The sequence below is a fragment of the Coniophora puteana genome (assembly GCF_000271625.1).
Source record: "Coniophora puteana RWD-64-598 SS2 unplaced genomic scaffold CONPUscaffold_9, whole genome shotgun sequence".
Lineage (NCBI taxonomy): Eukaryota > Fungi > Basidiomycota > Agaricomycetes > Boletales > Coniophoraceae > Coniophora > Coniophora puteana.
In genome coordinates, this window is record NW_006913061.1 from 1,495,767 (window position 1) to 1,510,014 (window position 14,248).

Genomic DNA, 14,248 nt, shown 5'->3' on the forward strand with positions numbered 1-14,248 from the left:
GCCATGATCAGTCCTAAGTTGTCTTGAAACATCATTCATTGACATGCATTTCCGATACTACAGTTGATACAATCCAGTGCACATTATCATACACTTCTGCGTATTTCTGATTCCTTTTTCCCGTTTTGTTTTTGCAACAAATGACTTTCAACACTTGTTTCAACATCTACTTTTTGGCAGGAATCCTTCCCGGGAAATAATACGAGTCGTCGACGGCTTTGTGGGCAATCTGTACGTGTACTTTCGGCGTGTAATACATGATCCCGAGCTTCGCGATGGTTTCTCGGGCTTGTGTAGGATTAACGTGCATGCAAAAGGGTTTTCCGCACCCATCGTCAGCATGCTGCGCAATGTCGCGCTCGCCGGAAATGAGACGTTCATCGTGCGCCGCGTCCCCGGTAAGGACGATCCACGAGCCTTCCGCAGATGTCCTCGCCAGAAGGCAGATGTGACCTTGGAGATGGCCTGCAGTAGATGTTAGAATATATTTGCTAAGAAACAGAAGATATATGCTACCTGGCCCGTGCAGAATGTACGTGCTGCCGTCACCGAACAAATCGTGAGCCTTCTCCCATGGTCCTATGGGCGACGTCCAATCTCCGTCATGTTCTCCAATATATCGGGTACGGCCAGCAGGAACCAAGGACGATACAAAAGCGGAGTCTTTGTTCTGTGGGTATGCGTAGTCTAGAATCTCATGACTTTCAGAACCCACGATGAAAGTAGCCTTGGTAAAAGGACGCTGGTCGCCGATGCTATAGTCCCATTCAGCTAAAGAACCTAAGATCGGTGGTGGGTACTTACTGGTCCCAATGTGCATGGCTTAAAACAACGACATCGATTTCATCCGGGTCGATACCGCCGGCCTTCAAAGAGTCCTCTACTACACCATGGCTCACATCCACAGTTATGACTTTTCCCGGCCCGATCCTGTTCTGGGTGAGTGGTGACAGGATGGTAAGGTCCTTGGGAATGCCCAAGTCAAAAACGACTTTCTTGCCGGACTTGGAATGCTCAAGGTAAAACGAGAGTGAAGGGGTGTTGTACAGACCAGGTGCATGGGGCGGGATGCCGTTGACTATCCACCACTGCGGGAAAGTAAGAGAGCCTGCCTCGAGAGCGGAGACGCGCATATAGGCCTGATCTTCAGCTGGTGCAGGCAAGGATGCGTGTGTTGTTGAAGCCATGGTGATGGCAGATGGTGGCCCGATGGTGGTACTGGGGAGAGCAAGAACCAGATTCCGAGAAATTCATGATAAAGGCTGCCCGTGTGAGAGACCTATGCGTGGTCAAAACAGACGCTTTCCCTTGAAGTTATTTAGATGCCGGACTGGACTAAGTGCGGAACGAATGGGGAGTAGTTGCGTCATCTGGTGCCCGTCTATACGACCCCATGACTTCCCATGATAGTATCGTTCCCTTGTTCGTTGACTTGCCCTAATATCAAGAACGACTGTCTTCTGATATAGGGTCTGCCTAGGGGAGACTATTGACTTGCATGATCGTGAGTATCCCCACGTCGAATTCAGACTTCAGCACTTCAATTTCACTTACCGCAGATACGTGTAAGGAAGCGTGAATAAGGTGACCTGCCGATGTGCTCAAGACCATCATGTGATCCCTTGTGCTCCTGGGTCATCGATCCTCGGTGATGACATCGAAGCGACTTGGAGACCGAAGTAGTGATAAGTATGTCGTACGACCAATCCTGATTATTCCGAGTCATGGTGACGAGTTAGAGATTAAAGTACCCGAGGACTCTGCCTGGAGGAGCAAGATGGGGATTGTCGAGGATCACGCCCAGCTGCAGGATCGGGGCTTTGGTGAAACAAAAGGAAGCGGGGTAAAAATATCAGAGGTGCTCTTGCATTCAGTAGGTTGTGTTCACATCATGTGACATAGAGCGTGTCCGTTTCTGCGAATAATTAGCGCGTACGCGTTGTAGTCGAACATCGAAAGGAGACGCGTCCGGTGGCTGTCAGCGGCGAGGCTGTCATCCGTCTGGAAGTCATATCTGAGATCGCTGCGCCTTCCCCGGAAGAAAGTGACGTTTTTTACAATGGATCTGGCTTACATAACTCCGATAGAGCACAGCGGCAGGGGAGGATCCATATGCCGCTGACAGCCGCTGACAGAAACAAAGCCACTATCTGACGTCCGACAGCCGCCCGACTCCGATAAACAGCTTCAGACCAATAATTTGGCTTATATAAATCAGCACCATCCAACTCAGCTCGGCCCTTGCTTTTTTACAAGCCTCGTTTGCCCGCAACCCACTTTCACTTTCTTTTTCTTTCTCCATCACCATGTCTTTTGCCCTCCGTAGATTCCCCAAGACCGCCGCCCTCAGACGTGCTTCCGCCGTCCCGAAGCAGTCGACGCGTCTCCCATCCTTCCGTGCATACTCTACCGAGGGCGCCAACGCGAAGCCCAAGTCCAACAACGCCGCTCTTTACGGTATCGCAGCTGCCATCGCAGGCGGTGGTGCCTTTTACCTCTTCTCTGGCTCGGACGATGCGTCCACTGTCGCCAAGGGTGCCGTTCAGGTCGCTAAGGCTGGGGTTGGTTTTGTGCCCTCCAAGGCTGACTACCAGAAGGTACGTCCTGTCGACACTCAGCTATCACCAAACATGTTTTAAATCGTACATCACAGGTCTACAACCGGATTGCTGAGATCATCGACGATGCTGGTGAATACGACGGTACGTTTTCCCTGACACGATTCCCGACATGGATGACGAATATTTGCCACCCGCAGACGGCTCCTATGGCCCCGTCCTCCTCCGTCTCGCATGGCATGCGTCAGGTACCTACGATAAGGAGACCGGTACTGGCGGCAGGTTCGTTGTTTCATCTCTTCCTATCACCCCACGGTAGCTCATAGTTTCCCTTTCATGGCGGCTACTCGCTTCCTAAATCTGCTTAACCACATCCTCCTTATCTCTTGATGTTTTGTCCCCTATTTGTAATCCGGTTCATCTGTCGAACGCTGCTGGGCTTTGCACATGTCCGCACATTTTCCGCGCCACCATCTCGACGATCTATCCATGTTTCTCCCTTTGGCATCTTAATTCCCCCGACTCGGCCGACCTCGCGCTTCGCTTCCATGAACCTTCGCGGATCTTGTGAATCATGCATTCCGTCGCGACGGACAGCAACTATGCCACGATGCGCTTTGAGCCCGAGGCCCTGCATGGTGCCAACAACGGCCTGAACCTTGCCCGCGGCCTCATGGAGAAGGTCAAGCAGGAGTTCTCCTGGATCAGCTACGGTGATCTGTGGACGCTCGGTGGTGTCGTCGCTGTCCAGGAGATGGGTGGCCCCAAGATCCCCTGGCGTCCTGGACGCATTGATGGTTTCGCTAAGGATGCTACTCCGGATGGCCGTCTCCCCGATGCCAGCCAGGGATCTTCTCACGTTCGCAATGTAAGTTATCAGGCCCCTTTGCTACCGCTTGCCTTCTGACATGGCACACAGATCTTCTACCGCATGGGGTAAGCCATTCCACAACGGTAGACGCAATTATATCTGACCTTGCTGCAGCTTCAATGACCAGGAGATCGTAGCATTGGTTGGCGCTCATGCTCTTGGTCGCTGCCACACCTCTCGCTCCGGTTACGAGGGCCCTTGGACTTTCTCCCCGACTACGTTCACTAACGACTTCTACAAGCTCCTCTTTGACGAGACGTGAGTACCTTTCGAAAGGATGACTCGCTTCAACTCAACTTTGCCGTGTCAGGTGGGTGTGGAAGAAATGGTCTGGCCCTAAGCAGCTTGAGGATAAGAAGACGAAGAGCCTCATGATGCTTCCGTACGTTGTTTTCTGCACTGCGAGATTTGCGCGTGTACTGATTGATCCGCTCAGCACCGACTACGTGATGGTCTCGGACAAGAGCTTCAAGAAGTACGCCAAGGCTTACGCTGAAGACAACGATTTGTTCTTCAAGGAGTACGTGCCCTCGACTCTCACCCAGAAGGCGTTTACTAACTTGTCGACAGCTTCTCGGCCGCCTTCAGCCGTCTGCTTGAGCTCGGCGTACCCACCGCTCAGTTCACCAGCAGTGCCCCATGGGAGATGGGCAATGCCGACGAACAGAAGTAAACGCGCTCGGATTGCAATGCTGAAATCTAGATTTAGATGCGGAACTTAGACGTCTAGACATAGAAGTTGGCGCGTCGGCGTCGGCTTAGAATAAGCTAAAACGTCACTTAGTAGCTCACCAAGCGTGCGGAATAATTGGAATGCGGTTGATTGATTTTCATCACTCATAAGAACATGCACTTCGAGTGTGGAATTGGGATAGATGGCATGGAACGACGCGTCTGCACAGCCACACACGCGTCGAAGTGCAACAAGCGCGCGTCTGTTTGCGACCACTCCGTTTTTTGACGGTACCGGACACGCCTCCTCTCCATTAACATATACGAATGTTGGCCAGCTCTTCAAAGAGATAGCTACTCACGAACAACAGATAAACTTGTAGCGATACGCCTCGAGACACGTAGTATAGCGTCATTCCCAAGGTAAGTTCGAGGTGGCCAACGCGAAGATCTTGAAGGAGATGGCACTTGAACTTCTCAACGTCATAGAGGAGCTGCATGTCTCGGAAAAGATCGGCGAGGCTGCCGAGGGTGCTGTGGAACGGGACAATACCCAGTGCCCTCAATCCAGTCGCTTTGCAGAATCTCGAGAGCGGAAAGCAGGTTGCAGGATTGGTACAGCGAGGTGGCGAGGAAACAGGTCTAGGGGCACCACCAGACGCGTAGCATGGCACTGGAACAGCTGGGGGTTCGGTGTTTGAGCCGAGGTAGATGACTTTTAAACACCGGGATGTGCTTATCACACAGGCATCACGCTTATACGCCCCATCATACACTCGTACGCGATTCGATTCTGTAAGGATTATAAACAATATGGACGGCTGCTAGGAAGCTGTGGTGGCGGTATGGTGTTACGTAGTATGCTGTGTGGAAAAAATGAGAGTGATACACTGTGTAAATGCTTGGTTCGATCTGCTATCTTTGCTGCTCCCCGTTCATCGTAGGCTGTGATCAGGGCTGCGATGGCGCTGCCGCTGACTCTTCTACCTCTGCGCCGCTCTTCTCTTGCGTATCCACCATCCTACCCCTTGCATCAGCAGCAGTTCCCGCGTCGCCACCTGTGGCGGTTGCGGTGGCCGTCGCAGTAGCACGGCGTGTCTTTCGCGAGCGGGACGCCTGTCGGTCAGCTCGTCCACCACGCGTGCTGCTCCATACCACGCGCCCTCTGCCATCGGTCATGAACGGCGGATCGGCGTTATGCTCTACCGAGCCCTGGTTCGGAGCAGACGCAGAGGCAGGCAAGGAGGGTGGGGTCGGCGAAGTCTTCGACGATGCGGAAGGAGACTGCGCGGTAGCGGGTACTGACGGCGATGGCGGGATGGGGGGAGTGGAAGGTGTCTGAGGTGCAAAAGGATTGGCAGGTAACGAGGTCGATGAAGGTCGACTTGGCGCAGGAGAGGCTGGTCTGATGTTGGACGGATGAAGGATGAGAGCTTCGCCTTCAGACTCTGCTTCATCCTCCTCATCCTCGTCTAGGTTAATGACAACGCGCTCAACCTCCCTGTTCCGCGAGGCAACGACCGTGCTGAACCGCGATATCGATCCAGACGACACGTTCGCGGCCGGCGATGCTGCAGGCTGTGGGCTCGAACCAGATAATCCAGAAGTCAAAGAAAGAGAAGGAGCTCGGCGCCGAGAGGACGACGAGCCAGACGTGGGAGCTAAAGGCACGAGAGGAGGGAGCTCATCTTCGTCAAGCCCAGCGAGCAACAGAGGGACATTGAACTGAAGCGTCGCTTCGTTCGCCGAACCAGTGGGACGTTGGGATGTTGGTGTGTCAGAAGTGGGCTCCAGACGGGGAAGATCCTCTTCGTCGACCTGTGCGAGACCTGCCCGTATGGTCTCATCGTGCGAAAGGCTATCATCCTGATGGTCTGCCGGTGTCGGCCCCGGTCCGCCAGTGGACCGACCCCAGGACTGGGCAGCCCAAGGGTCGTTCCAGTCTACAACAGGGAATTCGCCAAGTCTCCATGTCATAGGCCGTGTGGCCTCGGTCTCATCAACTGGTATGGACTCATGACCACCTACCCTACCTGGGACGATGATCGTCTCGGTAGGGCCTGTTGGTGAGTGTGAGCGCGAGCCCGCGGTCGCTCCTCCGAACCCCCATTCACCCAAGGCATCGTTGTCCCTCTCCGAAGAATCAGCGGCCCAATCCAAACCTTCTCCAGGAGCCTCGGCCCCCCACCCGCTGGTCGCTTCCCAGCCTGAACCCGAGCCATCGTCAGCCCACGCTGTGGCATCATCCCAGTCTGTATCTGCTGCCCAAGCAGCTGCTCCCAGCTCAAAAGCCGCCAAGTCCTCCCGCCGGTCCAGGATGGCGGGGAGGCTGGCGCGAATGACATCAAGGGTTGTGTTCAGGTTGTTGATAGGGTTCTCAAAAACGTGGCGAAGAAACGAAACCGGGTCAGTAAATCCTGATCCCCCAGCCCCAAAGGGAATGTGTTGCTGCCTCCTGTTCCGCCGCTGGTTGCGGTAGATCTGTGCTCGAAGAAGGGGTGAGCTCGAAACTGGGTGGGAATGTAGACGAAGAAAGCAGGGACATACATGCATGGATTGAGCCACACCGTGCGGGAAGACATGGGGCGTGCCATCGGGCTTGAGATGTTGATAGAAACAGTCTCTCCCGAAAGGGCAGCAGGGTTTACCTTGCGCACTCGTTTCCACAAAATATCTGATTTCGGTGAGTTATGAAGACAGATTCGCAGACGACTCCATATGAGACATACTTGCAAGGTACACGAGCCATGCTAGCCTTGTAAGCATCGATCGCCAGCTGTTTGTTCTCATGGCCCTGGGGAAAGAAGTACGTGGAAGGCGTTATGAACCTGGAGGGACTTCGACATAGGGGGCATTTCTTGATGACGCCTGAAGAGATCATGTCGATGGATTTTGATTCTGGGTCACGCCACTGCTTGATGCACTGAGGATGATCGGTCAGCATTGAGTATTCCTCGGCGATGCATTGGCACATACCTGGAAGCAGAAGACATGACCACAATCGGCTAGATGCGATGTCAACACCTCGAAAGAAATTAACCCAGAATTTGCACATACTGAGGAGACCATATGTAGTGGGTACTTCAAGGCAGATATTGCACGAATCGTCGGCGGCACTGTCGGCGGGCTCCCCGTTGCCCGCGGAACGAAGCGCCAAGTCATGCTGGAACCAACACTTGTCGCCCTTCGAACAATGTCCTGTTGCGAACCATATGAGCTATATACCCCAAACATCAACACTGTCGGTCCATACCCTTTGCATAGAACTTGCAGGGTTTGGATTTGTCATAAGGGGTCAGCCGTTCGTCGGCGCCGTGGAGGAACTTGCACGTATCGCCGGCATAGCACCCCCGCCGTGTGTCGTAATATTTGCACACTCCTCTCGCCTTGGATGTCGCTGGGCGGTCCATGAACCGGGCAACGTGCGATTAACGAGGAGAAGATGGTGGTGGAGTGCAAGAGAGTATTCAAGATAGCCCCCGCAATTGTCAAGCACTGACTTGTCCGCGTCGGACTGGAGATTTCGCACTCTCCCACGCTCTCCGAACTTCGTACCCTCTTGTCCTTGCTCACAAGTTCTCAGTCCAACGCCAGACTACTTACATTCTCAGCCATAGATCTCGCATGTCGCTTGCGTCGACGCATACCATCAAGAACCAGCTCAACAATGCGCTAGGGCAGAAAGCGCCTATTTATTTTGACACCCTCAGCCAGTATGTCTCCGGTAAGATATCCCGGACAGAGTTCGAGGACACGGTCAGGCAAGTTCTTGACGCATCCAACCTCGGTAAGTGTTCATTTGAAAGGTGCCATCCACTTGGATTAACTATTTCTTTAGTCCAGCTGCATAATTCTCTGATTATCTCGTTGTTTGACCTTACGGCGCACCGGCGCCCACCAACCCCCTTGCCAGAGGCACCCAAGCCGCCGCCTCGCAAGCGGAGACGGCTACTGCCATACCAAGGACCGGACAGCTCTGATGATACCCTTCGCTCTTCACGGCTCAAGAGATGGGCGGTGTCTGTCGGGAAAGCTGAGCGCGACCGCATCAAGCAGCTTGCCATCTCTGGACCGGAACGACCACGACCTCGAATGGACACCGACGAAATTGCTCGTGAGCGTGGGGTTGTGCTGATGATGGAACGTGGTGGTACGTGACGCTTCCTCTATTGTCGAGTTGGTGATTGTTAAATATTGCATCAAGAACCTCCCGGAAGCCGCCTGCCACTAAACCTGGCTCAGATGTCCCGTGCACCCACTCTGCAGCATATTTCGGACCGGATAAATCTCATTTCTGCGCAACATAATTTGAACGCCCCAAATCGCACTGTTTCCTCTCTGTTGATGCTGGCATTTGAGGTACGTCTTCAGGCAGAATTCTGCGTGTTTCTTACTCACCTTCAACCCAGGCGAAGTTGAAACAGCTAATAACCCACGCCATTACCCTTACCTCCACTTCGCATGCCATCACCTCAATTACCCCCTCAGCACCACATTCGCACGCCCGTGTGCTGACTGCATCTTCCTTCGATACCCTGTTCAATATCTCCCCTGCTGTCCTCCCCAACCAGTCAGCCGCCGCCATGCGCCTTGCTATCGGTGATAACGAACCGGTGGATGAAGACGAGTATCGGATTCTCAAAGGCAAAGATACTCATGACCACCGGTGGCAACTTCTGGCTCTTCTTGGGGAGCAGCGGAGTACAGTCAGAGACGCCCTCCGGAATATGCGATAGCGCGAATGTCAGGTAGCAGCGTTACGTACCCAAGCACAGAACCGGCCCGATCGATGATTCGGTTTCTGTCAAATGGTTATTAGCAGCACGCGAGCACTTGGAGCTCCTGGTCCTTCTCATGATCTTTCCTGCTTCCTGATCGAGGATGAACAAACCTTGTCCAGGAGTACACTTTGACCTGGCTGAAGGCGCTCTTGCAAATGTCTGGGACGGTTATCTGCTTGCAGCGATGGCAACGGCATGGCACAGCTTTTATAACGTCTGCTGTATCGGGTTTCAAGGACATATTCGCCGACGGGAGCTGCGAGACTGTATCCACAGCCTGTTGATTTCTACATCGAATAGTCATTCATTGAGGAATATCATAGGATGTTGTAGAACAAGAGCAATATATATACAAGTTGATACAACCAATAGCGATAGTTGAGGACATAGATTGAGTCCAGACAAGTCTAGAGTCGGATTGATTAGGCGATGGACAGATGGATGCACAGCCCCTAGCTACTGAGCGGTAGTCTGGTCGCTATTTACACAGAGGTTGGAGCACAGCTAAACATACCACTGCCCCTCGACCCGGCGCCACCTCCCCATTCATCCTTTCCATCGTCACCTTTGTTCCTCACCACAACATCCAAGCGCGGACACGATCCCCATCGACAAGGCCCCCATGGCTGTCTTGTCCCTACCGCTCAACTTTACCAATTCCTTCTGGACTCAGGACTATCGCAAGGGTCTTGAGGTCCTCTACAACAAACTTGAGCAGGTATGTACCGTGTACTATCTTGGGAACGCTTCTCTCATCAGGCTGCGAACAGGGCACAGCGGAGAACGATGAGATCGTCGCGTTCATTCGGGTGAGCCATCCACGTACACACTCTGATCTGTTCGACTTCCATCTCATCGTCCAACTGCGTAGGCTCGCGCAGCAGCGGAGAATGAGATAGCTGCTTCCTTGGCCAGCTTGCCCGGTGGTACCAGTGCGTCACCTCCACGATCATATGCATGCATTATTCCACAATCTAATCACTCTCTGTCGTACCTCAGAATACGGCTTCGGCAAAGACGATGGTGCTTCCCTGCTCATGACGTTTCGTGGCCTCCAAGCCGAAAGCACCGCTCAAGGCAGAGCCCACAAAGACATCGCAAACGACCTGATCAAATTGGTCGCCGACCCGTTCAGTGATTGGGCCAAGGGTTACAAGGTCGGCGAGTGTTTGAAATATGTTGATCGGCGTTTCCGACCACGACCCTTTTCGCATCTTTAGGAGAGGTTGCTTAATAGCAAAGGGACCGTGCTCTACAACTGGCTCGTGGCATACGAAGATGCGCAGACAGAGGTAACCGCCTCCTACGTGTGTTATGTTCTGACCTCATGAAGCCATCCTACAGGTTTCAAAGCTGAGACAAGCATACCTTCAGAAGAACCGCAAAGCGGATGAAGCAGAGGATGAGTACGTCACAGAATGAAATAAGACTGATGACCTCGTTGAACAACATTACCTTTCCAGCGCTAAATTCGCTCCGAACAATGATTTTGACAAGTATACCACTTCGCCTCGTCTTGGCCCAAGAGACTCCCGAGCGCCTCCCCAGCGGACTGCAAGCGTCTCAGAACGTATCGCTGCGCGTTTCAGGGACATACAACGACGAGCTGGTGTGACGAAGACGGATAGCACTGAATCTCATTTCACCAATGAACCCACCGAGGAGAAACCCGACGAGGAGAAGGCAATCGTCACCGAGGAGCCTGAGTCTATCCTCGAACCAGTCGACAAGGGCAAGGGTAAGGCTGTAGAATCGCCGCCTACCCTTGCAATGTCCCCTCCGCCCATGTCCCCGGCCCTTCCGCCTCCATCCGTGAGCGTTCGGTCCCCGACTACGGAAGCGGAGACGACGTACGTACTGTCGGAGATTGCATTCAACCCGAAGGATCTCTCGCAGTTGCTCTACCGTGCAGCACACACCATGCCCCTTCGGCCTAAGCGCTTCCCTGTCATCGGTGAATACCAGGAGTGCTTCACTGGCGACGAGCTCGTCAGTTTCTTGGTCCAGAGTGTCCCTTCGTTTGAAGGTGACATGGGCCGCGCGGAAGATGCGGCCAAGGAGCTGTGTGAAGGTGAGGCCCTTGGCGTTCTGAGGAGGCTTGGAGAGTTCGGCAACCTGTGGGAGGCAGGAGACGACGTCTGGTATCAGTTCCGTCCCAAGGTAAGAACTTCTGCAGACTTGCGCCTGTGAGGTTGACATGTGCAAACGTTCTCAGGCCTTCAATTTAGAAGGGAAGCTTTCGGGAGATGTCCCCATGTCTCCCGGAGCGAACATAGCTGGTAACTTGTTCAAGCGCTCCAACAACTTCTACAGTGTCGTCCAGAAGGCACTAGTCACTAACACAAATGATGACGGGCCGGCCTATATTCGCCTACGTCAGGAGGCTGAAGAAGCAGATCAGGTCTACCGAGTCGCGGTCCGCAAACTCGATCGTCAGAGACTCGGAGTTGAGGAGAGAATTGAAGAGACGCTGAAAACGCTACAGAAGTGGGAGCATGAGAGGTTGAGAGCTGTCAAGACTGGTAAGCCACTTTGTTCCTGTGCTTGCCCGTGTTTTGGTGCATGTAACACCGCGTTATCCAGTGCTCCTTCAATACCACGGTACCTTGGCCAACCAGTCCAAGGCGCTTGAGCCTTCCCTGGAGCGGTCATCCACTCTAATTTCTGCCTACATTCCCGAGTCCGACCTCAGCGCACTCATCGAACGCTATCGCACAGGGCCCTTCCGGCCCGTCGCCCACCTCTACGAGTCCGTAGCGCACGACGAGTCCGATTCCGTATTCGGTATCGACTTGCGTAAGTGGGCCGAAGGTGGATGGGACGCCCTCACGACGGGCGAGGAGAAGAAGGACCTCGTCCCGCCCGTCCTCACTGCGATGCTCAGCTCCCTTCAAGAAAAATATGCGAGCATCTCGGACGACGGCGAAAAACGCAAAGCGTGGATCTATGATGTGCCTCTTCCTGTGCTGCACCATCTGCGGGAGAGCTTGAACGCGGTTCCTCCTGGTCAGCCGTTCACGTCTGAGCTGCTAGGCAAATACGATGTGCCGATTCTCGCGGGGGCTGTCAAGCTTTGGACGCTCGAGCTGAACCCCCCGATTGCTCTTTGGGAAGGCTGGGATGATGTCCGGAAGATATACCCTGTTGGTGAGTCTGAGTGACTGTATCGATCGATCAAAGAACTCTGATGCGTTCTCGAATAGTTGGCTCTGCTGCGAAGACCGAGAACAGCGAATCAACTAACCCGGAGCAGCAGCGGATTCAGGACCTCCAGTCCGCACTCCTGAAGTTCCCCAAGGTTCATCTCTCTGTCCTTGATGCTTTGGTCAGCCACTTGAAGAAGTACGGTTGTTGTTACTGCGTTTGATGGTGATATTCGTACTCACAACGCCTGCAGGCTCATTGACTCTACCAAGACTGACGAGGCTAATAATGTCTACATCAACAAACTGGCGTTGTCAGTTGGCAGGAGTATGTCTTCCAACATTCAGCTTGATTTGTGACCTGCCACTAACGTCTCTTCAATAGCGATAATTCGCCCCAAGCAGGAGACACACATCACTATCCAAGATCGTCATCCCACACTTCTTTTCATTGACCTGATCGAGCATTACGACGAAATACTGCCGCCGACGATCATCAAGAAGAAGCGCGAATCCGAGCGCCGTGTTCCTGTCCGTAAGCGAACGGCACCAATCGACATGCGCGTGAGCCGAGGCAAAATCTCGGTTGGCGCACCTTCTCGCGAGATTCTGGCTGCTCAGCAACAAGCGCAACAGAAACCACCGGTCTCGACACCGCAGCCTTCGCCTGCCACTCAGCCACCCCCGCCTCCAAAGCCCGTGACCTTGAGTGACCCACCCGTCCCTGCACCTCCGCCAGCTGCTGCTGCTCCAGCGGTCACTGCTACTCCATCTGCACCTGCCGCACCGCCTGCTGCTCCTGCCTCTAAACCTGCTGCTCCAGAGAAGCCCAAGGAAGAATCGTCCGACGAAGATGAAGACGATGATGACGATGATGACGACGACGACGACGATAGCGACGATGACGATGATGACGATGACGACGACGATAGCGATGAGGAGGAGGAGGAGAATGCGCGTCCAGCATTCAAGGAGCCTCCACCCGAAAGTGATCCTCCAAGGCCTAGCTTCAACGACCCTCCCCCGGAAGCAAGTGATGCTCCTGAGTCGAAGCCTCCTTCCTTCGTGACACCTCCGATGACACCGCTTGCCGAGGTTGACAAACCCTTGTCTCCAGCTTTGTCTCACGTTCCCGCTCCCGCTCCCACAGCGCCGCACAACCCGACACAGGCGATTCGCCGAAACTCGCGTCCCGCGAGCCCTTCTGTGCAGGCCACCGTGAATGAGGATCAACCACTAGGTAGCGGCAAATCCGGCCTCTCGCGGCACGGCTCCGGCCAAAACGCTCCCGTGGGCGTGCGCGGCCCGCGCATCTCGCGAGGACCCAGGGCGCCGGGAGGCGGTAGTGTGAGCTCGATGGTGTCCAACTTCAACAACCGGGTCGCGGGCGCTGCGTCGCCGCCGCCGTCTCCTGGACTGAACAGGCTGCCTGGACAGAGGCCCTCTTCGCGTGGGACGTGATGGCTAGGAGTGCGGCGGGCCGTCCACTCTCGACGCGGGCGATGGCCAGCGATGCTGAAGACCAGATCGTGGACCAGTAGACGAGGATTGGAATGGTGAAGAGATGCAAGATTTTTGAACTTGAGAGTATGTATAAACTGGAAGTCGAAATGTAGCACTATGATTTACTTGTTCGTAACGTTGATAACCGATTGGCTTTTAGGTAGTCTATGATATATGAATCGAAGATCATGATTCGCGTCCTCTCTTCACAATTTACACGATTAACTTCTGTCTGTTCTATTGTCCTTGCACAACCCAAGTGGTCCGCCTTTCTTGTATGCTCTGAGCTTCGTCGATTAATTCAAGCTCTGCGGCCTCAAAATCGTTACGCTTGCTTGGTTGGAATCCAAATATTTGGCTGATTGATTTGTCGGGGTTTGCAGCGCGGGAAAACGACGGTTCGCTATCACGGGCCGTGACGCGAACTGTCTCGTCCTGCGCGGGTGAAACCCCACTTCTTGTCTCCTTCACTCCGATCACTCTGTCTCCAAGATGCCCCTTGATTTTCAAAGCTTGATCATCGTATATCACTCTATCTCTAATCCCGAGACTTGTCCATCATCGGTCGAACGCTTGCTGCCATGCGTAGTACAATTGGACGTGCAGGTGTGTACTCGTCTGAGTCAACTAGGCTGGTTCATAGGTTCAGCGTGCTCAGGGTGGAAGTACGCCCCCTCCGACTCTCAATGAATCACGCGCCGCAAGCTCGGATGAACCACT

At 53.9% G+C, this 14,248-nt stretch overlaps 5 protein-coding genes across 5 annotated transcripts; 3 read left to right on the forward strand and 2 right to left on the reverse strand.

Moving 5' to 3' along the window:
• Positions 1-166: 166 nt before the first annotated feature.
• On the reverse strand, positions 167-1,187 carry CONPUDRAFT_91504 (Metallo-hydrolase oxidoreductase; the record flags this gene model as incomplete). Its single annotated transcript, XM_007772724.1, has 3 exons — positions 167-465; positions 517-755; positions 805-1,187. 3 exons carry the CDS (start codon positions 1,185-1,187, stop codon positions 167-169), a joined length of 921 nt encoding a protein of 306 aa, XP_007770914.1.
• A 1,079-nt stretch (positions 1,188-2,266) lies between these two features.
• On the forward strand, positions 2,267-4,248 carry CCP1 (cytochrome c peroxidase). Its single transcript, XM_007772725.1, has 9 exons — positions 2,267-2,597; positions 2,654-2,702; positions 2,759-2,840; positions 3,156-3,426; positions 3,478-3,494; positions 3,544-3,687; positions 3,740-3,811; positions 3,866-3,949; positions 4,000-4,248. The coding sequence occupies exons 1-9, from the start codon at positions 2,307-2,309 to the stop codon at positions 4,100-4,102; spliced, it is 1,113 nt and encodes a 370-aa protein (XP_007770915.1). The 5' UTR covers positions 2,267-2,306; the 3' UTR covers positions 4,103-4,248.
• A 692-nt stretch (positions 4,249-4,940) lies between these two features.
• CONPUDRAFT_167020 (uncharacterized protein) lies at positions 4,941-7,511 on the reverse strand (the record flags this gene model as incomplete). The annotated part of the gene is made up of 6 exons (XM_007772726.1): positions 4,941-6,582; positions 6,649-6,775; positions 6,831-7,024; positions 7,078-7,106; positions 7,159-7,299; positions 7,355-7,511. The coding sequence occupies 6 exons, from the start codon at positions 7,509-7,511 to the stop codon at positions 5,053-5,055; spliced, it is 2,178 nt and encodes a 725-aa protein (XP_007770916.1). The 3' UTR covers positions 4,941-5,052.
• Positions 7,512-7,702: 191 nt separating this feature from the next.
• On the forward strand, positions 7,703-9,248 carry CONPUDRAFT_107429 (uncharacterized protein). The gene is made up of 4 exons (XM_007772727.1): positions 7,703-7,888; positions 7,940-8,251; positions 8,306-8,460; positions 8,511-9,248. Exons 1-4 carry the CDS (start codon positions 7,726-7,728, stop codon positions 8,835-8,837), a joined length of 957 nt encoding a protein of 318 aa, XP_007770917.1. The 5' UTR covers positions 7,703-7,725; the 3' UTR covers positions 8,838-9,248.
• A 175-nt stretch (positions 9,249-9,423) lies between these two features.
• Positions 9,424-13,724, forward strand: CONPUDRAFT_83513 (uncharacterized protein). Its single transcript, XM_007772728.1, has 12 exons — positions 9,424-9,600; positions 9,653-9,691; positions 9,754-9,814; positions 9,882-10,039; positions 10,103-10,174; positions 10,227-10,288; positions 10,346-11,042; positions 11,098-11,404; positions 11,466-12,029; positions 12,086-12,224; positions 12,280-12,353; positions 12,411-13,724. The coding sequence occupies exons 1-12, from the start codon at positions 9,505-9,507 to the stop codon at positions 13,484-13,486; spliced, it is 3,345 nt and encodes a 1,114-aa protein (XP_007770918.1). The 5' UTR covers positions 9,424-9,504; the 3' UTR covers positions 13,487-13,724.
• The last annotated feature ends 524 nt before the right edge of the window (positions 13,725-14,248 follow it).